At 43.7% G+C, this 27,988-nt stretch overlaps 1 protein-coding gene across 1 annotated transcript; it reads left to right on the top strand.

Annotated features, from left to right (window-relative positions):
* Positions 1-23: 23 nt before the first annotated feature.
* Positions 24-27,988, top strand: fgf22 (fibroblast growth factor 22). Its single transcript, XM_041935831.1, has 3 exons — positions 24-396; positions 24,219-24,322; positions 25,963-27,988. The coding sequence occupies exons 1-3, from the start codon at positions 24-26 to the stop codon at positions 26,155-26,157; spliced, it is 672 nt and encodes a 223-aa protein (XP_041791765.1). The 3' UTR covers positions 26,158-27,988.

Here is a 27,988-nt window from a genome sequence, read left to right as displayed (position 1 = left end):
GCACCTTGGGAGTCTGACCCACCATGTGCAGATGGACGCCGTCCGTAGCTCATCTCTGTCCTGAACCTGCCCTCGGCACCACCACTCCTGCAGCCTCCGCTGGGCGACCTCTCCCCCTGCCCAGCGCAGTCTCCCTTTGCCTGGCATGCTTCACCCTGCTCCTGGTCACCGCTGGCACTGCCACAGGGGCCTGTCCTCCTGGGGTTGGGCATGAGCCCCTTCAGGTGATGGCGAGCGGCATCAACTGTTCATGGACACTGGAAAGGCACACTCGCAGTTACAATCACCTAGAGGGCGACGTCCGACTACGGCGACTTTACTCTGCCAACAAGTTCTTCCTCTGCATTGACAAAACGGGCAAGGTGGACGGCACTCGGCGGAAAAACTACGCAGACAGTAAGTACCTGGCAAAGCCAGAGTGCATCTAAGTTCTCTATCTCAAGTGTGTGTTGGGTGTCACTGAGGATTCCCTGTGACGTTTCACTTTTTCTTTTTATGGCTGTACTTTCTTATCTGTCGACTTTTACTGCAGTTGACAGGAACATCCTACGATTCTGTCACTGCTGAGCTATTTGTGTTGTGTTTAGAGCAGGAGAGACGCGTTGCTAGGTAAGAAGGGAATACCCTAGTGTGGATTTAGGCTCCTCATGGGACAGCCGACACAAGAAAGCTGACTTGAGGAGAGACATTGAGCATCAGTTGGCGATGCAAACTGAAAAAAAAAAAAAAAAAGAAGCTTCAGTTTCACTGGGGATTAACTTGTCAAAACTGAGATGAGAGTGCATCAATTGTAAGTAGCAGGTGTACACAGAAACACATTCCTTCAACAAATGCAAACAGATTCATGTGTATTGTTGTAATGGGACTGCAGCTTCAGTCAGATTTAAGGTGCTGAAGAGAAAAGCCTCAATTCAAAGACTTGGCCTCATGCAACCTGCATTGGGCGTTCTTTGCTGACTAATTTACTGTTCACCATATTTTGCTGGCAATCTTGCACACAGCTGTAAATCTCTCTTTAAAGTCGCCTATGATTGTGGCTCTCTCTTGCACCATCCTACCTCTTAGCACGTGCTCAGACTGGACAACACTTCCCGATGTGATCGCTGTAGTCAGCATGCAGATCCAGATAGACGCAGATGGGTTATTCTGTTGGAAAGCCTGTAGTCTGCACCTAATCTGTGGTTCAGGGACACCTGAGAAGAGGCTGTTCATTGAGCAGCCGTGCCTCTTCAGTGTATCTATCAATGGGTGTCTTTCAGATGCTTGACCAGGTCAGATGAACCGACTCTGGTCGTGATCTGACCTCCTTCTCCATTAGTCACTGGCTGACTGACTGACTGGATAGCCCTTAGAGACATTTATGCCTTTGACGGTAATATTTATGCATTTGGTCGTTAATTCCTTTTTACACAAGTGGGTGAGTCAGAGTTTTTCCATACGGCTACTGGGGGCAGGAACAGCTGCTGTGTCCAGCTAATAGGCCAGTCTGTCTGTTGCCACTGTTTCAATAAGCTCCAAGCTGCAGACTGGATGACATTTGTTAACCTGTCGGGATTAGTCACCTGGCAGAATCTTTTAAAAACCACACACACTGGTAGAAATTCAAGTTGAGATGAATTATTGCTCTGTTAAATTTGGACCCGTGGCCTGATCCAAGTTGGGACAATATTCTCTCATATTAGTGGTAATATATGTCAGCTACCATAATAAAATATTACTCCTAAACCTTGCCTGTATTTGACACTTTGGAGTTCATGCTGGAAGTGGTAGTGATACTAATTTGGCAACACAAGGAAGTTTGAATTAGTGTTCAGAGTCTTTGGAAAGCGGCAGAAATTATTCCTGCGGATTGAGAAATTCATGCTTGTTCTTGCCATAGTAATGTCATTAATGCTGAGGTGGTTGCAGTAGCTCTCTATGAAAAAGTACAGTCCCCTTAAAAGTAATGTCCTCATACACTTTAGCCATCATCCTCTCATTTCCTTTGGTGGAAAGAACGATTCTTTCTGTGCTCACACAGAGCGAGGGTGTGTACCTGCACCCTGAGCTCAGCCCAGCGCCAAACCAGTGGTCATGTGGACCTCGCGGTCAGCCTGTGGTTGCTCCTCACAATGGGGCAGATCTGGTTTTGAGGTCTCACTCAGTTTCTGTGTGAGGCTACCATTACTGCCATCACATAAGGAGGCTTTCAATCAAACTCAAAGCCTCATGAGCCACACAATTTCTTGTTACTGATACGGCAGCCATCCCATAGATTAGAGTGGCAGGACGAGCAGGAAGTTGTACATATTTAATGACAGGAGCATGACAAAGATACTGGAGTGCGTCTCCCACAGGAAAGAGGACATATTTCTTTTTTGGATTTTAATACTTTTGAAATAGCTTTTTCTATTGGGTGTAAAATGTAAAAAAAAATATCACGTAATCATGCAGACATGTGCTTGAATGCTTGCAAAAACATATACCGACCCACACAGACACATACTGCACTGTTTTGGACTTTTATTACTATAATTTCTGCAGTATTTCATTGTTTTCTGCAAGACGCAGTGCTACCCTGCACAGCTCAACCTGCGGCAGCTGAGCTCAGGGCTGAGCCTGCATGCAGCTTTCACAAATCCTGCCCAGCAGTCTGGCCGACCCCTCCTCTGTCCTCTGTGTTGCCCTTACACTCTTGTCGACACAGCTATATTGCCCCGACAGCTCTGCCTGCTACACCCAGGCCCGGGCCCTCACCTCCACCCCACTCAGTTTTTCCAGCCCCAGCTCCCAACTCCCTCTCAGGTGCAAAAACAGTTGGAATTAGTCAACAGGCTCACTGCTAATTGCGGTTGGAAAATATTGTATCAATCCCAGTGGAGCAGGGGCATGGAACAGCTGAGGGAAGAGGCGAGAGGGAGAAAGACTGGCTTGGGACGGAGGGTTGAAAGAATGAGGGAGCTGGACAAGACTGAAGGGAGATAGAGAAAATGGAGAACATGAATGGTTTGTTTATCAGTCTTGCATTTTCAGCTCATTAGCTTTTTGTACGCCGTGCAAAAATATTGTACAGAGGTCATTAAAGTGTCCTACCATGTTATTAAAGGACAGATAACAGATTGCCATTTGAGTGATGAAATTCAAAACTTTCATCAGCAGCACACAGGACAGGCTGAGTGTGTATCAGTTCCATCCCCAAAGTGTTTTAAGAAAAATGTCCTGTCTTGTGAGCACACATGCGGAAATACACACAAACATACACTCAAACACACACAAACACGAAAGTTTCAGGTGTCTGTTCCTGAAGTTTGTTATCAGAATCAGGCAAGTTGTAAGCTTACAGGGCCCTGAGTGAGCATTTGTTAGTCAAACCAGAGAGATAGAAATCAGACAAGATAAATGACCCAGCTATTATCTGACTACAGCTTGTGAAACCACACACACTAAATATAGATCCACCTATAATTACGAACCACTTGATCATCGAACTTTCTAAAAATAACTTGTTGAAATGGCCACAAAAAGACACAGAGTGCTGCACTTTGAGGGACCAAAGGGGAGGGTCTCGAGAATGTTTTTCTTTTGACCTATGGCAAAGCAGTGAAGGATGGAGGGGAAAAACACACCCAAGTGTTTACAAAAGCTCCAGAGGCAGGTACGCATCATATCCTGTCCTGGGTCATCGGTCATAGCCTGCTAATTAGACAGCACAACAGCTGTGTGGGCACACCCAGCAACCGTTTCATGATCAATTGCAACAGCAAATCATAAACCTAAGAGGAGTATGGAATAGAGAGTAGAGGAGAGGAGAGAAACTGATCCATGCATAGTCAAATTCAATTATTACAACTAATTTAAAATTTATGGCTTTAATTACAAGCTTGTTTTCACTTGATTCCCCTCTTTCTGTTTTGTTTCATTAATTCTTGGGGTGGGCACGTCGCACTGCATATATTTTAATGTTATTTTAAATTTTTTTAAATCCCATTTTAAAAGATGGACTGCTAAAGTTTGGGTGTGTGTGGCTGAAGGCATCAAACGTTTGTGCAGCCTCCAGGTAGTGACAGCCCATTCACCCTTAGGAAATAAGGTCACCTCACCACGCCGCTATAATCGCAGAAGTCACTGCGGCCAGACTAGCTCCATTCTGCCTCTACAGCCGTGCAGCACTCACAGCCAGGGTGTGTTGTGTTTACCAATTTTCCCTTGGTGTGCAACATCTTGCTGTTTGATGTGAGAGTTTTCCTAGTTCATGAGTGTATTTGACTTGGATGGAACCCATGGGAAGAAAATCTTCCAACCTACTGAAATATGTTGTGGAAATTATTCAAACTTGTTTTAGACAGGGGAAACTGTCACTTGCCAAGGAGAGACTGACTTGAATATGAAAATGGGAAAAGACAGGACGAGTGCTGCAGACAGATGACCAAATCCAGCTAAAAGATTGGTTAGACAGCATTAGCAGTGATTCAAATATCAGCCTCCACACACATAGTAGCTAAATAAATGATAGTAGGGAAGAATTAAAATATGTGAATTGTTTGTGTGGAAAAGTCTTCATATGTGAAAATGGATCATTTAATTAATTTTTAACTTTGAAGTTGATATAATCAATTGTGTTATAATAATAAAGTAACAAATAACAATGTGAAACTGCGGCGACGTGAAAGGGCCTGCTCATAGTCACAAACCTATAGAGAATAATCACCCAAATCTGCAGCCCCCCTTGGATTTATGGAGCTTTATAGCGAGCTTCATTCTTTAGCTGTCGGGCCCACAGATTACTGTTTTGGTTGGTGTTGTTTCGGCCACAGCGGGCAGCTGTTTTCAGTGAAAAGGCTCTACAAACCCTCTGCACACTACCCGCTTAGCACCAAACGGCCGACAGACAAAGTTAGCGACTAGCTGGTGAACATAATGGAGCAATTAGCAGCTAAAGAGACAGATATTTCCCAGAGAAGTTGGTAGAGTTCAAAAACAGAGCTAAAAGACAGTGAATATTGGACATATTGGACACTGTACATAAGTAGTTGCGTAGTTGCTAGCTTGAAAGGTTTCCAGAAAGACAACTGATTCATCAAATGCTGAACTAAAATGGCAGTCTATTGTTTTGCATTATTTTATTATGTTTTAAAGAAATATTTTAGTGATGGAAATATTCATATAAAATATGTTTTAAGTGAGTAGAAAATATCAGATCATGCTAGCCTAGCTGATGCCTTGTGGTCAGTTAGCGTTATTTTACGTTCTATAAACTGAGGCATATTGTGTTATTTCTGTGAAATGTGTAACTGAAAAGCATTTTCATCTGACCTTTGTTGTAGATTTAATTTTACTTTTACTCTTTACTCTCGAAGTGGCACATATACTAGCAAACTACATTAGCTAGTTAGTGAGCTAACGCAGCTAGCGTTGGCAAAAACATGTTATAAATATATAAATATATTTATTCAAAGCACGGTGAAGCAGCTCTTTTTTTCCACATGGATGGGGGTTATTTTAAATCATGGGGCCTAATAGTTTTGATGACTGAGTGCCAGTTGAGGGAGCCAGCATATGATTGAGGATCACACAGGAAAACCCATGAGCTTGTTGTAGGATTTGTGATTTGTCTCATAATTCATCTTTAAATCAATTTGTCCTGAAACCTCCTCCTCAGCAATGCAGGCGGCTTTTCCATTTCACTTCCACGTTCAAATTTCTCTAAACAGGAAGACACTCACTCAAGTTGTCATTCCTAAACTGACAGACACTTCTTTGGAGAGCGGTGCAGTTTGACGCAGTAGCCTAGTAGTGTATTAAATGTAGGATACGGAAAGAAATTATTAAGTATTGAATTAGAATGATTGAAATACAGAGCATGTCCAGTCATGTCCAGTTTGGTGGCCGCACAAAATGTGTCTGAGGGTCGCATTTGGCACGTGGGCCGCACTTTGAAACCCCTGTTTTAAATTACCATAAAGTCACTCTCAAAAACACAGCTATTCTCGAGCATCAGCTCATGCGTTATCTGCGCTGACGACGGCATTCAGAAGCCAGAGCGACAGACATTGCAAAACGTCTGCTCTGAGCTCTTTTTAAAGAAAGGTGTCAGAAAGTTTATTCTGTCCTGGCCATCCTACATCCTCACCATGACTCACCATTAATTCTGGTAGAGCTCAGACGGGGACGTGCGGCTGGATCAACAGCGCCCGGGTTGGAGGGGCTAAAGAGGGAAGCACCTGGCCGAAGGAAGTGCTTTGGTGTTTTGAATCGGGAGAATACACATGTTAATGAGGCTAGGAGAAGGGCTGGGGCGTGCTCTGCTCAGTATTGAGGTGGAAATTAAAGGCTAGAGGAGTGCTGGAGCGTTTCCCGTTGCTCATTAGGCATTATGTAAGGTTTCCTCTGGGTCGTCTCAACTGAGAGGGGATTCGTGGACATTTTGGATGCCAAAAGGAGGGCAAAATCCCACGAATCATGCATTTATTATCCCCTCCAATAAGGACAGTGCATGGCCTCAGTCTGTGGGAGACAAGGGAGAATCAAACTTTTGCCAGCTGTTCTTGCCGTTAAGAGGCTGAAAACTAAATAAAAGATCACTGGCACACGCATGGATGCGAAACATGCATGTTAAATCTCACTCTCAAAGACACACACACACACACACACACACACACACACACACACTATCACTGTCCTGGGAACATTGCAGGACAAGAGTGTCAGTGTCACCCTAATTAGCCGAGCATCCCTGGTTTCTGCCACCAGGGTTTGATATCATGAATGGGCTCGAGAAATGTAGCAATTAGTTGCTAACAACCTTTAGCAGTCTGGCTGCGGCTCCTCTGTGGGATTTACTGGGTTCATCAGCAGGTTTATAGAGTCTGACTTTGGCTCCGGCAGCCAATTCAGTTATAGCATCCCACTGCTCTGAACATCCTGTGGGTGTGAAGGGAACACAAAAGAGAAGACTTCACAGTGCCAGTAACCGGCTACTTGGATCTTAAAGCCATTGATAAAAGATGTTTGCACTGATGTTCTGAAAAGCCTCTTAAAAGCAGAGGATGATACTGAATACAAGGTTCAGTATATCAGTTTCTAAATGCTTGAAGGAAGAAATAGTTTGAACATCAGAAAATGATTAAAAAGTGTAATGGAGCAAGACTGAGGTTTGACTCTTTAAATATTCTTTGGGCCAGAAAAAATAACCATTATACTTGCTTCTATTTTCCATCTTTTTCCCAGGAGCAGACTATCTGTTGCCATCCAAAACCTACTCCCACAATGATTTAGGTGCTCTATACATCATGGTAATGAACCACAATTAATTACAATATGGCAATACAATATTGGACATGGTCACAGCCAGGCAGTAAGTTTTCAAAATGGGGGTGAAGAGTTTGGCCTTTTCCACAATGAGGACATATTAGCACTGTTATTACTGTGTGGGTTTTTTTTGTGTGAAAGGTGTAAAATGAGTATTAATTAGATCAGTTGGGAACAGTCGGCCAGCTAGTCTTACTCATGCAGCACCACATGTTTGAAATCATTCGCCAAAAGAAATTCTCACCAAAGAGCAGCTGCCACTCACGTCTCGGACCCTACACACACACACACACACACACACACACACACACACACACACACACACACATGCGCTGACGTAATCAGCCCATTGAGTCCGGGGAGACAGGTCTTGCCTCAGCCTCAGATAGACCAAGACAGATTAATGGTTTTGTTTTGACCCTTCCAATAAAGCCTCTCACCTCCCTGCTCAAACTGAGCCAGACATCATGTCTTGGAAGGCGTTTCACCACTGGCCCAGGAATAAAGAAGCTGAAAGAGAACCCCTGCTGTAGGGAGGAAAAAAAGAAACAACTTGGCATCCCTAAATACGGCTACGGCTGACTGGCTAAAGCTACAGGATTTTAAAGGTGTTCAAATTTAACGTAAAATCACAAGGAGCGCAGGACTAGGAAGCAATAATCGCAGGAATGTAATGCACCTGTTGCTCTAAAGACAGATATCCCGCCCTGAAGGGTGGTGTCCAGATCATAAAGGAAGCAATAAGAGGCAGTAAAATCAGGCGCCTCGGTCTCATAGGTGACGTTCAGGTGCATCTGAGGCTCCCTACCCCTTTTTTTCTGTGCAGCTATAAGCCACGGGTGCATATGGGAGCTCAGTGGAATATCAGTAGACTTTAATCTCTCTCAGCCACAAACAACCCAAACAGAGCAACCACAACCTGCCCATCAACCTATGTGACTAAATATTGACTTGCTGTCAGGCAATAAAGTCATAAAACTCACCTGGAAATCTGTTTACTCATAACACCTCTGTGGAGAAATGATGCATCACACTGAGAGTCATATCTTCAAAAGACGTATTTCCTATAATTAACCGATCTGTGCAGCAACGAGGATGCACCAGAAGGCCTGATGATGATCCAATGATCCAATTTCTTATCACACACACACTTTACATCACGTATTTCTTTACGAGTTAAAGGACCAGTGTGTGTGGGACTTAATGGCATCTAGTGGTGCGATTGCAGATTGCAACCACTTGAATACCCCTCGCCTAATCCTGCCCTATGGTGGCCACTAAAATTGGGAAAAATAGGAAAGGCGCTGTCCAGAGGCAATGCCTGGTTTGTCCATTCTGGGCTTCTGCAGAAACATGGTGGTGCAACATGGAAGAGGACCCGCTCCCTCTGTAAATATAGAGAGTGGATATTATTCTCCATATCTGCCAAGAAATCACACTAAATCCTCCACACTGGTCCTTGAGGATTTTGTTGCACAGTTTGTAGCACAGACCAAACGTCATGCTATATGAGGCTTATATAATGCTTGAACTAAAGTCATGCTTTTAAAGAACAATGTTACAGGAGATATTTCGGTCTGGACCAAAGTGGTGAACTGACTGACCAGTGTTGCCATCCCTGGAGCTGTGCTGCTAGCAGAATATAAGCACTAAAAATCTGCAGTTCAAAGTGTTAATCATCATCACAGAGCACTTTTTACAGATGCATATTTAAATATACACAGTGCACATAATAGCACATGGGTTACAATACAGAAATACAGACTATATGTATTTCTATATGCTTAATATGCTAAATTTTTAATGTATGAAAGCAAACAAATAATCTGTGAGATTTTGTTCCGTTCGATAAAAAGCTGCTGCGCTTTGAAGACCGAAGCAGAGACGTCCCTGTCTGGACTGAATAACCGTGCTGCAAATGCATTTCCTGAAAGAACGGTAATTAATGCAAATGTGGAAGGCTAAAAACAGCGACTCCGGTGCAGGTCTGCGCATACCAACAGGTTGGAACCATACCGCGTCTTCTCTGAACTCCATCACACACATCCACCCGTACCTGGTTTTTATCTGTAAGGCCGTTTCTCTAAACGAACAGGAGCAGGATGTGGGTATCGTGTCAGGACGCTTTGAATGTGTGTGTACATTCAGGATGCATGTGCCTGTGTTTATATTGTGCCATTGGGGGAGCATGAAGTGGACCCTAAACTGAAAAAGATGTGTGTTTCCTTTCCTCAATGGCTAATATGAACCAGACCTTACCTTGCACTCAATTCAGACGCATGCGTGTGTGTGTGTGTCTGCACGCACGCTGACATGTGCGAGCTGGTGTGCACACGGGTGTTTTTCCCGTCTGGAGGGCCATGCTCCTCATTAGAACACAGAGGGTGGCACAAAGCATTGCAGTGTATGGTTGAAGCAGGACAGTACAGTCCACGTCATACATCAGGACACTGTATGGACACTGAGATCTTTGTCCTGAACGCTGCCTCTTTCTTGCTGAATTCAATTCAATATATGAAATTCCCCCTAAATATGTGACACCTTTGCATCTATTTTGGAATGAAGAAAAAGCTGCCATTACAGTAGAAGTTTTTTTGCTGCCTAAAGCTGGCAGTCATCCATAAATGTGCAGATCAAATATGTGAAACACCAGGTTTTCACCACATCCTTTCACAGGTAAAGGCTGCTTTAACCTTTTGCCATACCCATTTCTCTTCACATATATATATATATATATATATATATATATATATATATATATATATATATATATATATATATATATATATATATATATATATATTTATATACACATATCTTTCTCTATCATCCTCTTGTTTCTTTTTCCTCTTATCTGTCTGCCCCTTTCCACCTATCACCATCTTTCTCTCTCTCCTGCTGTCTCCATTTCCCCCTCTCCTCCCCTGCAGTGGATAGGGTTGGGGTCAGGGCCCTTTGGCCAGTGGAGCAAGTGACAGCTCTGACAGGGCCCTGATTTCACTCTTGTGCCTTCTGTCACCTCCCTGCATGCCCGTCTCATTTTAATAATGTAAATATGGGGCAGGTTCAGGCCAGAGAGAATATTCTGTGTCCGGGTGCTCACTCACTGGAACCTCGCCAGCACACCTGAGCCACACATGCACACACTTAAAGTTGGCAGTATTCTTCAAACTAACTTGAATTTGGTGGGTTTTCTTTCCTGCTGTTGAATACAGAACTACAAAAAAAGTTAATTCTCTTAGGATCAATGCAGTTATAAATACAGTTGCACTATTACTAAACTGACAATACCAAACAGCCAGTCACACATGCATCCATGCTGCCTCTATGCATCATGTGGCAACTCCGGACATTGCATGATCACATAGTTGGACATGTTAGAGTTAAAGTTGTCCTCCAACAATTTTTGCAACGTTGGGGGCCTCAGAAGAGAAGATAATCGAAGCAGCAAAAGCAGAGGTATCCTGAGCTCTAAATGTACTGGAACCTACATTGGGCCTGCTCTGCATCATATTATCCCTTCTTTCAATCCTCACACCACCAAGTCTTAAGGCCGAGATAGTCCTGAAGACATGATCAGGGTCAATTTTTCTGAGCAGTGCTCTTTGTGATAAGTAAAATGAGCACCATGAGCCACTTTAATAGTGATTAACAGAATATCCAGAAAATTTTGGTTTAAATACGTTTAACAGCCAATTACAGGAGATGTGCCACGTCCATTTAGTTTTCAGGCTGATCTGTATTATTAAGTCCCAAGTCGAATAAATTGGTGCTTTCAGAGAAATTATTTGCCAAATATCCAAAAAATCGCCATGGAGGTTGATGCGAATGCCATTTACAGGTCAGACACTCATGATCCAATACCTTGGATATGATGTGAACACAGGATGAGCAAATACTTTGTAAGTCAGTGTGCGTGTCACCCACAAGTGGCCTTAATAGCTTCAACAACTTACTCTCATTGAATCTAAAAATAAAACCTTGTTTGGCATCATAGGCACAGATTCACTGTGGTTAAAAGTGACAGGGGATGCTGGTTTGGATCAGATGTGGATGCTCTTCAATACCTACATGGAGAGTTTTTGAACTGAGAGACTAGAGGAGATGAGGGTAGCAAACTGTAAACAAGGCCTTTGTTTTCTCCTGATTATGTTTCCACTCGGGGTGGCTGAGTCTGGTCTGGACAGCCATCCGAAACCAGCCACAGATGCAACACACCAGCTTACTGCAATTTAGTGGCATGACCTCAGTCTAATGTGGATCCAGCCATCCCGCCCGCCCCTCCCTGGCTACCAGAGTGCAGGAAACTGCAGAAGTCGTGAGTCACAAAGCTCTCGGCGGGCAGATCTGTTCGTAACTATCTCTGAAGCCTTTGATAAGTTGCTGTTCGCTTGTTACGGATGTGATGCATGATTTGGAGGCAGTCTGCCCTACTTGATTAAAGAAAAGGGCTCTCGGTCGGTAAAATTACGGCCCCTCAGTACCACACAGGCTCAGGCGAGCGCACCGTGAGCTTCGTTAACCTTTTTCACCTCTGCTATCCCTCAGCCTCACTGCACCGGCCCTGCACCCCACCACTCACCCACTCCCTCAGGTCGTCCTCTAGTGTTACTTTTTCTGGCTGGCTTGACCCCACCATGCTTGTAAATCTGGGGTCTGATCTTGGCGCTCTGATTCAGCATCCGGGAGGTCCCTAATGAACTGATTGATGTTCCATTACATACAATCACAGCTTTGCATGTCCAAGGAAGTTAGTGGTATAACTACCATGGAGTGCATGCTGACAGGACATGCAGGTACTAATCACTGTTTGATGGGGAGTGTGTGTGTGGCAGAGGAGATAACTTTACCGCCAGAATCTTTGACCTGTCAAACTGAAAACCTCTCCGAGCTTTGTCATCGTTTTTCACTCTTCTCTTTGCACCAACATTTAGTGGCAGTTGGTGCCACTTTTGAACACTGAGCCCTCATACAACTGCTTCTCCACACACATAAACAGGCATATCCAGATGTGGATGACGATTCTGGAGTACTGGGTCAGTCTGTCTAGGGATAAATCAGACAGACTAATCTGTCCTGTGAGGGGATGGAGGGTAATTGGTCACATTTGACCTCCGGCCTTGCGGACTGTGGGAACGCGGGCTTTATCTAGCAGCGGTAATTGGCTAATGAAACACTTCCGCAAGCCCTCCACCAGATTGTCATCCAGCAGTTGGGATTGGCTGAGGCATGTGTGTGTGTGTATCTTCGCGAGTGTGGCCGGCACAAGTGGCAGAGAGTGCGTGTGTGTGCAAGCAGTCTAGAGAAAATGGCAGGATGCGGAACTCCCTGTGGCCATCTCCACTACGTTATCAGCAGCATCAGTCTCATGGTGCCTGCAGCACACTGATGCATTGACAGAACACACATTAACGGCTGTGTGGTTGCCATTACAACTTAAATTTAGGTTTGAAGTAGAAATAGTTAATGTAATTCAAATCAAATCTTTGGCCCAAGGCGGGGCTTTTTGTGGGCCGCACACTGATTGTGTAGCCAGGACGTGACTCAGTGTTTGCAGCGTTTAGTTCATACTCTCAATATCTCGGTCGATGAGATGCAGCCTTCTGCATGTTTTATTGAATTTTGCTCATGTTTTATAGTTGTTTTGTGTGATAATTTATCCGGGCACAGTCGTGCCCACATCAATTGAAAGACACGAAAAAGCAGGGTAGGGAGAGTGAGTTGTGAGGGTGGGTGGGGGTGTACTAAGAAAAAAAGGCTAAAGTTACGGTGGTGAGACAATGTCTCTGAGGTCCCATCAAGTGAGCCATTCATAGATGCAGGCCTACCAGTTTGTGGAGCCAGGGAGACACTCCGATAGAGTGGGGCCCAGGGTGGCCTTGTCTTTTTGTCCCAAGCTGACCCCTGCTCTCCCGCCTGGCCTCTGCGCCCCTCACCTGGCCTGTCCCAGCGCATTGGTAACAGGATACCTGTAATTTGCTCTAATGGCCTTTGAAAGACCTGGCTGGGCTAATCCCTGGAGTACTTCTCCCAGCAGCACCGTATGAAAGGGTGGGGGTAAAAGGGCCGAGTGCGAGTCCTGAAAGAGGACCAGCCTCTGGATTGTGTGTGAGAGAATGTCACCCCTTGCGGCCGGGGCTGGGGCCGAGGGAGTGCGGGAGTCAGCTTTCAGCAGATCACCACCATGTGGCTTGTTCACAGGCTAAAAAAAACGGGGCCCGGGCTTGTAGAGAAGTAGATTGTCTCTACTTTACACCTCCCTCAGTGGCTCAGTCTGGCAGGCAGGGGGAACAGGCCACTGAAGAGAGAGTGCTCTTCAAATAGTTTCCAGATTTCTTTTGTAATTTGTGCTACGGTAGTTCTTCTTGGGTGAAAGTTGCTCGTGCAATAACAGAAATTGATAACCCCCAATACTGCAGAGCTGCATGAGGGGCAGAAATAATGAGGGAACAGTTTGACGGGAAAGGCAACGAGACGGTCACATAGATGGACGTGAGGATGTTACACAGCATGATGTTACCCTGCCAAGTGTTATAAAGGAGGAAAAAAAATTCTATACAAGCAAAATTTTGTGAATTGTCCGTGTGAGTTAAAAACGAAGCTGCTTGTATAAGAGGTTCTTGCATGAGGCCCTGTGGTGTCATAATAATGATAATAAAAGTAAAAAAAGATCAGAATAATAAAAATAACACCATTGCAGAACAAAAGGTGGTGGACACTGAATATGGACTGGAGATTAAAAAGACAGGAGGAAGATAATCATATCGCTCTCATCTTTTACTTTCATCCCTCGAGAGATTTTAATGGAATGTGGGAACAGCAAGTGATATGTGGGCAGGGAAGACCAGCCCTCTGCCAGGCTTCTCCCTCCTTTCTTTCTGTCCTTTCTATCCATCGCCCTTGTTTTTTTTTTTTGGACGGGATGGGCCACACGCAAGGGAATGCGCTCACAGAAATACACACACATGCACGCCAGTCTTCCTCGAGGTATAGTCGCGTTCAAGTGACAGCACACATGCACGCAGTGTGTACAGAGTGGTTTAGAGAGTGACAGCATGTTTAGATCTGTGAACGTTCAAGTCTGTAAAAAAGAAAAATGGAGCGCAAAAATAGCCCTGTTCCTGATTTCCTTTGCTGTTACTTCCATTAGGTACCTTTCAAAATTTTGTTTGATCAAATCCAACATGAGTTGAAGGATTCCTAACTGTCCAGGAATTCAGAGCTAAATTAGGCAAGAGAAACACTGTTCAGACTTCCAGACAGTCTGAGCTCATTTGAGCACAGAATCAGATCTCAGGGCCAAGTTACTTGGCATGATGGCTTGAATGTGTTGCTTTGACTAACATGTGGTGGACGATCACAGTGAGGCCTATTCAGTTCATTTCATTATAGAGAATCTTGGAGTTTTTCTTACACTCCGCACCTCATTTTTAATCTTGTTTCTATTGCATAAATGAGAACAAAGACAGAAAAACCTGAGATTAACTGCAGGCTGTGTGTTTTGTGTGTGTGTTTTTGTGCTCTGCTCGGAGCAGACGTATCTCATAGCTGTCGGTAAGGGATGAATAAATCATCGCAGTCCTGTGAGAGTTAATAGGTATGATGCATGTCCGGAGACCCGCTGCAGACAGGCCGGTATAGGGAGGGAGAGGAGGGGTGATTGGGCGGCGAGAGAGAACACGACTGAGACCAAAGACGTCGGACAGAGGAGAAGTGAGGGACAGACGGGCAGTGAAAAGCAGGCTGGCAGATGGGAGACAGGAGGAAGGAGAGAAAGACAGGTACAGTTTGTCGGAAGGGAGGGAGGTGCCTCCTGTAGACTGACAGCTGTTCTGCTCTGCAACAGAGGGCCACTCACAAACACCCACATGAAAGCACAAATCCTCTGGAACAGTGGAGCCCTCAGAGCGGCAGGCGCAGCTCCTGTTAAAAAGACTGTAAATTTTATATTGCCGCCAGAACTGGTTGGTCCATTAAACCAGGAAGGGCATTGCATCACATGTATTTCGAGCCTGATCACACTTATTCAAACAAAAATAAATGTCCTCATTTCATCACTATGTGTATGAAACATTATGGACAGTGACTCAACCAGGGTGTTTTTACATTAATGAAAGGGAAATCCTGAGCAAACCCTCAACCTTAACCAAAATAATTAAGTCTAACCTTTTTAGGAGCAAACCTCAGAACGAAAAGCATAAAACAGCTTCCCCTGACCTCAGTGAAAATGTTTAAAATGGAGCTGAAACCTCCTAAAAGCTGAGCAAAAACTGAACTAGGCTTCACAGCTGTAATAGTCAGTATAGTAGCACTGAACTTGAAATGAGCTTTGGCATGACCGTGGTAGAAAATACAACTGTGAAAAGACAACATTTAAATTAGAGAGTAAACCTGCAATGCACGATCTACATATAAATATGCAACTCCTTACAATTTGACTTAAGCAATATCCATGGAATGCCTCAAAACATCTGAGCATGATCAAAGAAGATCTAATTTATAATGTTTCTTAAAATATAGGGCAGAAAATCATTGTGGCACTCCAATCAGTCATGTCAAAGCAGGTAGTTTTGCCTTTAAAAGCAGATGTAAAACACCTGCTCTGGCACCGCTCATTGGGATGAGGCCAAAAGGGTTCCATGCTCAGAAGTTTCTGCCTGCAGAGCAGTGCAGCATGACTTTCTGAAGCATTTCACTCATTGTTGTGCATTGTTCAAATCTCCATTGTTTTGTCATTTGGTGGCGAAAGGAGATGTTCATCCAGTAAAGCTTCAGTGGTTATACGAAAAAGTAGAGATTTACCTGTTGCGCTGCAGTGCGCCTAAAACACCACCATCTGTTCAACATTACTGTTGATATTTTAAAATATACGTATTGTATAAGTGCATTGAAGCACACAGCTGACCACCAAGTTAGAGATGTCTGTTACGCTGACATCATCTTGGAAATCATACAACTCATGTAAATGTCAAAGGCTGGTTGCTGTGTGTGTGGCCGTAGCCTGGAGAAGGTGCACAAAGGCACCGTCATGAGCATGGTATTGAAGAAAAGAAGAATATATGATGTGTTTTACTTTTTTAAAGGAATGTACTTACCTGGGTTGTTAGCAAACAGTTATTAGTCAATGTAATGATTCGTATTAGATCACATATCAGAATATTTACAATTTACAACTCTTTTTAACCTCATCGTGAACCCCTCAGCACTAGAAATAGTCAGTTGGGAATTCAACACCATCTGCTCATCAAGGGCTGTGTACATGTGGTGGATTTGTCCCAGGGGTCCAACGTTTGGTATATTTTACCAGGAGAAATCCACTGGAGTCATGGTTCATCGGGACACCATGTTTACTCTTACCACTTAAGTCGTGTGTCGTGATTCGACTCCATCCTCAGCTTTCAGTGTGTGAGCGTTTGCTTGTGTGTGTGTGTGTGTGTGTGTGTGTGTGTGTGTGTGTGGGGCCAATCAGCGCTGCTGCTGTCTGTGCCTTGCTGGCCTGACCCGTCCTGAGAAAGACATGCAGCTACAGATAAGAAAAGAAGATGAAGACAACATGGCGTTCAAACCGCAAACTCCTGAAGTCCAGCATACAGTTTTCCCTGTAAATCATCTTCCCGTCTCTGCAGCGTCGTCATATTTCACAGTAAATTGGAGATCAGCTTTCATAAGAGCCACTCGCTGCAATGAGATCATCTCTGACCCACTATCACTGTTTACTGCGTATTGATAACTGCAGCTTATAGGCCTCCTGACAAGACGTTCCTTCATCTGTCAGCTGCAAATCAATAATAAGTGTGTGGATTTTTCTTTCTTTCATGCAAAGAATTAGGCTTGTAACATAGACTCATTTTGATATATCACCAAAGTAGTCCCAGATTAAACTCACTGGAACACATCTTAAGTATATGTTTGAGGGTTTGTGAAAGTGAAAATGAAAGCAGAGCTGATCATGCTCCCTGTGTGCCCTCTGAGCCACTGACACACACACGACTCCTGCGCTGACACACCACTTGCCTTGGATTTCATTAGTCACCACATGCTGAGCTTCATAATATAATAATCATACCCTCCCGCTGCCTGCATCCCACTGCCAATCTCTCTCCAACAACTTTGCATGTCATTGTAGTCGCAACACAATGAGTCGTAATAACTGGGATAACAGCGAACACTTTGACTGACAATCATGGTGTTCGACATGAAAAGTGATGAAGGTAGCTCCTCTGCTCACAGTGAAACATCTGCACAATAGAAAAACAGCTAAATCTGTATTTAGGTATCATATGTGGCAACATCGTCTGACAAAATCAACATAAATGCAGCCCCGATCATCACGGGAGAGTGTACGTCATCGTTTGGCAAAAGCTCAGTTTTCCCCGTACGCACTGAAAGATTTATCCCCGCTGAAGCTCCATTTTGGGGTGAGAAAATCGTGTTTTAGTGGGGACAGGGGAGTTTTTAAATCCAACCAAATCAGTGTGAGCGCACTATAAGAGGCTAAGAGAGAGGCTCAAACCCCGCCTGCGTTCACACCTCCACACACCTGGCCAATCGCTGCGTAAACTGGGGGCGAATGTTGGACTGTCTGTTTAAAAAAGCTACATAAATTGCCTCAACGCCGTAAAGAGAGTTAGGTGATCTGTTTGAAGCACACGGAGGCTTTTAGTGGGACTAGCAAAGAAAGATGAATGGCAGCTGTGATGGAGGTTTTCTACATCAGTGCAAGCAACACGTTGTCGGGCTTATCTGGCTGTGAAAGCATATCAAATGAATGACTTGTGTTCACTGGATGTCAGTCACCCACAAAGGCATTTGCAAGAGCAGCTTCTATTTTATTTGTCTGTGGAGTGTAAAGCCCTTTTTTTTTTTTTTTAACAGAAACAACATGTGTGCATGAGCCAAAGTGAAATAAATATACTAGAATATAATAGTCTTTTGGGGAAAAATCAATTGTGTGCATCTTATTCATTCAAACCTCACTTCTCCACTTGTCCTTGCTAATCATTGGCGGGTATTTACTGTACATTCAAGGGTTAATGTCCAAGTTTCCATATCACACCACCTGTGATGGCCTCCACTGGAGCGCCTGTTCTCATGGTAATCTCTCAAGGTGTTTAAAGCAATAGTGAGTGATGCAGCCTTTGTCTGTGCTGATGCACACAGGCGGCTGCTTCGCCCAGTACCAGACCCTTCGAGGGGGTCATGGCAGATCAAAGGTGCTGGTCACAGCCATTAGGCCCGGCAGCCCAGACCCGACATGAAAAGCTTGTGTTTTGAAAAGGAGGGCAGAAGGAAAAAAACAACAGGGCCCTCTTCGTTTAAAAAGCAAGCAAACTGTGAAATAATTGAAAAGGTATGTCAATCAAGAGCAGGAGCACAGCGGGAACTCCAAGATTCCCAGGCTCTGCTCTGGTCGAGCACTGAGCCATGGAGGGCTGCTCAAGGGGGCAACCCAAGAAATTAAAGACCTGGGAAAAGGAACAAAAAGAAGACAGGAGGAAAGGAGCAGGAAAATCTCTTTTTCTCACTCTCTCTTTGCTCAGTCTTTCACTCTTTTCTGCTTTAAATTTGTGATGAAAGGAACCATTTTGCCACACTTTGTAGAACCCCATTCAAAACGCTTGGTCATTAATAAGATCTTGTCTAGCTCTTCACCTCTCAGGTGAGTAACAAAGACTTATTGGGGGGGTGGGCAGCCATTGGAAGCGCCTGCCCCCACCACCGAAACCCCCATCTTATAACCAGCACCTTCACCCTGTACTTGCTCCCTCCTCCTCCTCCCCCATACCATGAGTCTGACAAAAGGGAACCCCGTGAGAGTGTCTCTCTCTTTCCTTTCTGCCCTTTTTTTTTCAAAGTCAGAAAAGGCTTGAATGATCTGACGATGGGCTAACGTCCAAAAAATGGGGGACGGAAAGAAAAGAAAGAGTAAAAAAAAAAAAAAAAAAAGACTGGGTAAAAGACTTTTTCTATGCTTTTAAAAATCCCATAGAGGAGAAATAAATGGCAAGTCCACAGTTGACTAGACATGTATAGTGCAGGATTTGCTTGTAATGGCAGCTTGAGCTTATTGACAGTCCCAGCCAAAACATGTCAAAGGTTAAGAGATCTTGCCAATTGCAAGTGGGAAGCCAAAAGTACCTTTTTCATGAGCTCAATAGGGCCATCAGTTGATACTTGCTCAGCAGAACACGGAGCAGGAGTGACCTTCAGTTTCCAAAGCAACTCAGGAACAAAGAGCTAATTTGTCTCCATTATTTCTCTCTCTTCTTTCTAGTTGTGATATTGTTCAAAAGATTTGAAACATTTCTTGACTGAAAATCCTTCGGAATTTATTCCCAAAAATGCTTTTCTCTAAACTCTGTCAACGTATCCAGTAAAATAAGGATCATTTTATTAGAACAAACCTGATGTTCTTGCCTGTTTGTGCAGATAAAACATCTTTATTTGCACCAGATCATGTGTTAAAAAACAGGGTTTATTGAAGTCTTCAGTCAAAATGTTTGATATATTCAGAGACTGGGCATATTTGTCTGGGACTAAAACGTCAGCATTATCCAACTTTGACAGATTTCCTAAGAACTGCCATCTCTGCACAAAGACTTTTTTGATAAATAAAACAGTTTCAGTCAAAATTGTACACTTTTAGAAAACCATAACGAGTCTGGAGGCTAACTCAGCACACAGCCTCCCTTCCAGTAATGTGACCTTTGGATTTCAGCAGTTAGGAAAACCCTCTAACAGCTCGAAATACCTCACTCTGATTTCTCAGGCTTTGAACACAATGGAGTGACTTTTCAAAGGGGGGACTGTGAGTTATATGGATCTAACTGGTCTTTATAGATGTGTGGTCAAGCGTCCAGAGCCCAAGTGATTCCTCTAGACAATGTGAAATCCCCATTTCGTGTCCTCAGATCTTTTGTGTCTTCTGGCTGCTACACCAGCAAGTATGAATGAAATGACATGTAGGGTACCGATGAGACCGGGGGACAGAAGGGATAATATTGAATGTGCTGTATTGAGGTTCCTCACGACACGACCCATTAACTACTCAGATTTTGCTTTATTTAGGTGTATTGTCTAGCACTGAAAGATTTTTTAAATTTTTTTTTTATCTTTTAAAACCCGACATTTTACTCTTCACAGCCAACTGCTTGTAATGTCTCAGATGTGACAAACATCCCTCCAACACACCTACTGTGCCTGGAACTCAAACCAGCAAATAATGGCAATTACTGCTGGCACCACTTTCAGGCACCAGCGGTTTTCATTGGCCTGGACTAATCCCCCATAAATCCTTGCAGCGCTCCAATCACCAGCCGGGCTTCAGCTAATTGCTTATGAGTCCCTCGCACGCTCCAGGTGCCACCGTAGCACACCCGGTGTTTGTAAACACAGCTTGTAAAGAGAAGGCTGCCATCAAAGTGTTAACGTTTCCTCGGAGGATCAGAGGCAATGCAGGAATGATGGGGGTGCAGCTGGGCTGGTACCTGGACGGACCCGGCTGAGGCTTCCCCGCCTTCCCTGCAGCTGTGGCGAGCGGCGAGAGGGCTTCATTTACACAGCCCCACCGGAGAAGAAAGACACTCAACAGGAGTTTGTGTTTGTTTACCTTCCTCGTCTTTTCTTTCCTCCTTTTAACTCTTTGTACTCCTTTGTGTCCGTTCGTAAAGTAGATGACCTCACTTGATAAGCATGACTGGTGATGTTCAGAGTGAAAAAAAGTTGGAGATAGTTGAACATTTAGAGTGATGGGGGCAGCAGATGTGTGTTTTTTAAGCTTTGGAGCCCTTCAGATGTGCTCTTTGAAACCAGCAGCAGAAGTCTGTGATGGCATTAGCAGCCGTCCTGTAGAGAAGAGTTACGTAGTTAGGAGCATCTTCGTGAGAGTAGGAGATTATACATATATTGGTTTCATTTGTACAATATTAGACAAAAAAGGTGGCACAACATTTTAAACTTGTCCATTTGTTGACTGAAACATTTTTGGTTGATGTAATTATTGCTGTAAAGACATCCTTTCGTCAAGGTGCCATAATTAACAATTGGCCACCAGGGCAAATTCATACTCCAAACAAATAGGGGGCAGCATATCTCCAGAGTCACTGCAAAGTGCTGTTATCTCTAGCTGCTGTTAGCTAGTTAGCTCAGTTAGCCATGCAGCTAGCCAGCCTTCTAGCTGACTCTGCACGGAGTGAAAGCTCGGACCATCACTGGAGTGTTGGTATTTGTACCGCTAGCATAAGAGCTTTTGATGGCCTGGAGGAGGAGACGTTCAGGCCTGGGGCACCCGGCGGAGAGTCACAGCAGAATGGCCACCAGAACCGGAGCCAGGAGACTAGGCAATGGAACCAGACTCAACAGCCTCTTAGTGACCGCAGCTAGACTGGGACCAGAAACACAGGGAATGAAACTCTGATAATACAGCTCCAGAGTGCCACGGACCAAACCCACCATGAAAACCACCTCCAGTGTTGCTGCACTGAGGCCCGACTGGGCGCTACAGTGAGTCACTACTGCCTCTTAAGGTACAGAGCGGTATTACAAGACAGGATAGGCGGGGCTAGCTGGTTAGCATGCTAACTTTAGTAGATATCTCTGCAACACAATACACAGACTTCTTTGAAATATTGCTAAAACTGTTATTTCTTCACATTCTGTTGATAATTTTTTGTTGATTCTATAGTTTTAAACCCTAAATTCTTACACATTGCTCCTTTAAAGTGACCATTTGGGCACAAAATCCACAGTCGTCCATCGGTATAAAATTGCTCTCTGGAGCTGAAACTACTTTGAGGCTCCAGCAGTCTGATCAAGTGAGCATTTACCAAATTTACAGTATTTCTAGTACCAAATTCTCTTTTTCTTATCATCTCTTTTGTCCCCTATCTCCTCACATCTCCTGGTGGCCAGTATGGATGGAAGGTACAATAAGAGCAAACCAAAAACTCTTTCAGTGCACCTGTGGGCAGCCGAGTCTCAGACACCATCTCCCTAAAAAGAACAACAGCATCACTCACTAAAGAAAGTGCCCCAAAATTACATCTGTTTACATTCAATTGCCAAAGCCCTCTCATGGCTGGAGGAGTTATGATGGGAGCAAACAAGGAAGTCGTTACCACAGGGTGACAAAGTTCAAGACAAACATCGGACTGTAACACTGGAAATTAATGTCCGTTTCCTGTTTCCAACTGACAGTCCATGTCATTTTTCTTTTTAAGCAAGACCACAATCATTCACATCTGTAACCAGGTGTTTATTATTGTAACCTGTCGAGAAAGTTCTATTTTATTTTAACCCAAACCACAATGTTTCTGTAACCTGCACCAAGACCTAACCTCGATCTTTCCCTACGCCTAACCAAATCTCAACCATAGCATTTTCTATGACAGATATATGTTTGTAACGGTTTAAGAAGGCACAGATAAACAATGTCATCCTGCCAATCAGATCAGAAAAAGCTGCTACATGTCGGGCTACTGGGCACGGACAGACGACATATTTTGTTGTTTAATTTGGAGGACTTGTTGTGCATTAAGACAAACTTGAAAAATGTGAGCCTATCCTTTAAAGCCTGGTCTAAAACAAATACGTAGCTCATTATATAATCCAAAAACATATTAAGTCGAGCCTTTGGGCCAAGTTCAGCTTTACCGTTCTTTCCAAACAAAATCTGGATTTGCACAAATAAATAGGTAGAAAAAAACTGCAGTGCAGAGGCAGTAGCACCTGTGAAGCTCCTGGTGTGATCGTTTGTTTTTCATTGCTGGATGGGTTTAACCAGCGAGACTGCTCAGGAACTCAGTCGCTGCCCTGTACAAGACTTGGCGGTTGTGCTGAAGCAGCTGGGGGTTGGTCAGCTGGGTGGCCAGTGGCCCACTGCTGCTTTTATGACTACTTAATTTCCTACCAGCTTTGGGTCACCCTGTCCTTCAGCACCTTGATCTGGTGCTGTGTTTACAGTATCTGTCCAAAGCCAACAGTCCTTTTTTACAAATATCCAGCAGTGCCTTGCCTTTGAGCAACAACATTACATGTTTTCTCTGCATAGACTTGGTTGTCAGGGGTGTAAAAAGAAGATTTCGTGCTCTGATCAGATAGCAGAGCACATCAGGGTGCTTTTGAAGGTGAAAGTGGGCAAATAAAGCCAGAAAAATGTCATTCAAAAGAGAGATTCATCTCCAGCAATTAGCTGCTATTCAGGGCCCTGCGGTAAGCCCTCAGGTCATCTCCAAAACATCTCCCTGCCGTAGCCATGACAATGGGTGTGTGCCTTTATTTTTGTATGCAGACAAAAACCAGATCAAGAGTGAGCCACATGGGACTTGTTTGCAATCAGTGCCCAGAGGAAACAATTAGCCCACAAGCTTGCCAGCTTTTTCATGGGGTGAAGTGAGTTGGAGAGGCTGCTTAAGTGGCCAGCAGACATGGGTTTTATGTCCCTCAGTAAACAACACTGGGCATCATCAGGATTGGAGTGTCACATCTGGAGTCAGGAGGCTTGAATGGATGCACGCCGCGAGGCAGAATGACACTGTGCAGGCTCAGACACTGTGCATGTGTGTGTCTAAATCTAATGTCGTTCAGGATGTGGTCTGACACTGAGGTGCACAGGTAAATATGCATAATTAGGCATCTATGAGAAAAAAAAAACAATAACAACAATTTCCCGCCTTTTGTGACGTGATCAAGCTTTAACCTGTTGTTCTAAATGCTCTAAGCTCTACAGGTCTTCTCACAAAAGGGAGCTCTCTCAGGCCATTGAGCATGTCCCGTGTATGTGTGTGTTTTTTTCTCTTGTCTTGGGCTCTCTCTCCCGAGAGCATATGGCTGTCTGGTATCCTAATTGCTAATGATAGAGTGGCTTTTGATGGGGAAACTCCCAAAGCTAGATGTTTCTAACCCAGACTCTTGTTCCCTCTTTTATTTTCCAGGCCTGATGGAAATCCGATCTGTCAGTGTGGGAGTTGTTGCCATCAAATCTGTCAGCACCGGGCTGTACTTAGCTATGTCCAAGAAAGGCACGCTCTTTGGGTCGGTGCGTATACAACCTGGCAACATTGTTCCTGGAGGTCAAGATGGGAGGACTGGGAAGGGGAGGAGGGTGGTGAGGGTAGGGGAGGTATATATGTATAGGGGTCCCAAATGAATGTCTACCCAAACACGTTTGATTCTGCTAGAGTGAAGGGAAATGTCAGGAATCTTCTGCTGGGAAGTCCAGAAAAGGTCAGTGTTACAATCAATCATGGCTGTACACCTGGGCCATGTTTGATGGTACCTGCAGCTTGAGTCGGCTGGTCCACTGTCAAAATAGATAGCAGAGAAAAGAAACCCAACCAGCAATGACAAAGAGCCAGCTGGGCTTCTTTAAAAGTCTTTGCGTGCCATCTGCCAATTGTTGTTTCACACAGCAAGCTTTCAAAAGGAATCACCTCCCTTTGTTAAAATCAGCCTCACATCAGAGCTGGGGTGTGTGGTGTCTAGCTCATGTGTTTACATCTTGGAAAAGGAGAAATCGGGGACAAGCAATCAGTCGGCAGCAGCGATAAGACAAGTGGCTAACACGGCAAACACGACATAAACAGAGGCGAAGACCCAGGCCTTTCCAAAATCTGAAACCTCCCATAATAACAAAAAGGCAGGTGAATCACGCCAGGCTCATACTATCCTGATGCTATCACAGACGGGGCCTCATTATGGCCACATGATAGAGATCTGGAAAAGGGAATGCAGCAGAACCTCTTGTCACTACGATATCTTTCAAGACTCTTTGGGTAACTGATAAGAGGTGGCAACCACCCATGGAAGAGTGGCTTTACTGCTGTTGGATTACCATAGCAGATCAGCATACCTGCGGACAAAGCTTGTAACTTGAATTAAAAATCGCATCAGAACAGAGATAAAAACAGCCTGACAGAACTTTAGCATTAACGTTGATTAGAATTTATATAATTTTTTTTTTTTTGGGGGGGGTACATTTAGGGGTCAGTTTACCCAAATTATCCTCAACATTGTTGTTTTTATGTTTGGTATGATGAGGTATTCTGGAGGGTTTGAGTTGTGTTTCTGACACTGAAACTAATAAAGAATGACATTCAAAAACTCAACAGCAACATTTCTTTCCAGAAACAATGTCCCAGTTACTCCGGATATTTCACAGACCTCATTGTGATCAGTTTCAGTCCATGATCAGTTTTCAGAGATCGGTCCCAATTAAAACTTAACTGTGGTGTCCGTAGACTTTTGCGAGTAACCAGAGCATTGTTTCTGGAAAGACATATTGTTTCTTGCGTTTTTGTTGCAATTGTTCATTGCTTTTTTAGCGGCACACAAAATTCCACTGACATAAACTGGATTTTGTTGATGGAAAAGAAGTTTCAGAGGTGGATATCTTAAAAACCCCAGAACTGCAGGCATGGCTAGACACCACCAGGGGTGAGGGATAACTGAAGCAACCAATTCTAGACTGAAAACATTGTGGCTTTTAATAGATGAACCAGCTAAATACCCACCCTATCAACCGCGAACACCTGGAAAATCTTTCACTGCAACAACAGACATTGACCTTTGTGCACTTCTTGGAAGCGGACCTAGTACAGCACAGCAGGAATAGCAGTCAGTTAGCATACACTCATCGGTTATAGCCTCTTTAACCCCTCTGTCTTCCTCTGATCTCAGGTAAAGTACAACCCGAGCTGCAAGTTCAAGGAGCGTATCGAGGAGAACGGCTACAACACGTACGCCTCCCTCCGCTGGAAGCACGGCGGCAGGCAGATGTTTGTTTCGCTGAACGGGCGGGGGAAGCCGCGGCGAGGTCACAAGGCCCGACGAAGGCACCCGTCTACTCACTTCCTGCCCATGCTCCCCTCCTAGCTGCCCCAGTCTGAACTCTGACCGGCAACTGACTGGCTCACCTGCCCCCTCACACTAGTGTTGATATAGCCGTGACGACGATCTTTATTTGTATTATTCCATCTTCCTGTCACATAAATGTACATTTGTTGAGGTCTGTAACATTTGTAGAGTTAGTATAATATGTACTTTTAAATTATTTCTCCATTTTCTAATGATGTTCAGTAATGCAGTCCAATACCTTAGAATTATACTATCTTCAGGCATCTGTCTGTGTGTCTGAACTGCATGTTAAGCAGCGTTTGGTGACTTTAAGAGACTGTAAGAGGACTGAAAAGGGACAGCAAGGCTTGGAAATAACAAAATGTGGCTCACTGCTTTGTTATTTAGTCTATTTTAGATGATAAGCTAAATAAGAAGAGAAACATCTGGTACAGCAACAATGAAATTTACCTAACCTGTGATAAATGACAAGTATCACTATTGGAAAAGGAGGCAACTTTGAAATAGCCACAAATCAGGGTCATAGCTACCATTGAGGACACAGTGGTCATTCCCTCAGTATTCATGGTGGGTTTTTGGGGGGAGTCACATTCGTTGATTAAAAACTTACACATAGTGGGTAGTTCATAGACCCATTCCAGTGATTTTAAACTTGATATTGCATATTTAGCCTTACAAAAAAAGCATATGTGAATTTATTTACCTTGTTAAAAGCATTTCTTCCTCACATGTGGAGCACCATTTCACATATGACAAATTCCCATTGTGATTTCTGGCTGTCTAAAATATGAAATCTGTATGTAGAAAGTAAGAAAGTAATATTACATGTGCATATAACATATATCTACATACTGGCACATGCTTGACCACATGTGACAGTGCATTTCTCTGAATTTCCAGGTACAAAATGTTTTTTGAACATTTTACATGTGAAATGACTTTCACATGCTGTTTTTCTAAGGCTAAACTGGACTACATTTAGGGGGAAAAAAGACATATTAATTTAAAAAAAATGTTTTAACACTCAAATTTTTTTTTCTGTGGAGTAATTAAAAATGAAAAATCACTGTCACTGTTGCTTGGGATATACTGTACTGACACTACTGGATAAGAGACACTGATCTGCACCTGAACTGTACAGATGAGATGTTCTGTCTGTATAGGTCTACATATGACAGGAACACAACAGAAACTAAGCTTATTACTGCGATAAAATGCTGGATTTTCTGAGATGACCTTTGTATGTTTGTGCATGCTTCTGTCAGACTGCTTCTCCCATTCAACAACCCAGGGCTAATAGATTAGAAATCAATTATCAGGAAAAAAAATGCATTGTGTCTCATCTAGTCTCTGATTCTTGGTCCTTAGTTCAGTCGTGAAATAATACTATACGTTTTGAGTCATTTAATGCATTATAGCAGCCGTAGCTAAACCAGATGTCACTAGCAGAAACTTTGTTAATTTCGTACACAGTAGTAAATGGTTATGACATCCTGCCTCTCTGTCAAGTCTTGCTAACATTTTCTCAAGGCTGTCGCTAATAGAACATTTAATATATTTAAAACATTTTGTACTCTTTAACTGTTTGAAGTTGGTGTTTATTGTTACTGTCGACTTTTTGTGTTGATTGTAGTCATACTGTTAAAAAAAAGAAGGGAAAAAAGTAATCGTATTCAAGTCCATATTCAGCTCATTTTGTATGGTATTACTACTGGGTATTGGTACATGTGTGATCCACTTATCATAAACAGCTTTCAGCTATAGGCCAGTAATAATAGTTTGTATATAAGGCCAAAATCTCAGAACAAACAGTCTTTAGATTCGTTTCAGCAAAGTAAAATCATTTGAG

Source organism: Chelmon rostratus, chromosome 4, assembly GCF_017976325.1.
Source record: "Chelmon rostratus isolate fCheRos1 chromosome 4, fCheRos1.pri, whole genome shotgun sequence".
In the NCBI taxonomy this organism is placed as follows: domain Eukaryota; kingdom Metazoa; phylum Chordata; class Actinopteri; order Chaetodontiformes; family Chaetodontidae; genus Chelmon; species Chelmon rostratus.
Note: the sequence above shows the minus strand (reverse complement) of the source record. Positions and strands in the feature narration are given on the sequence as shown.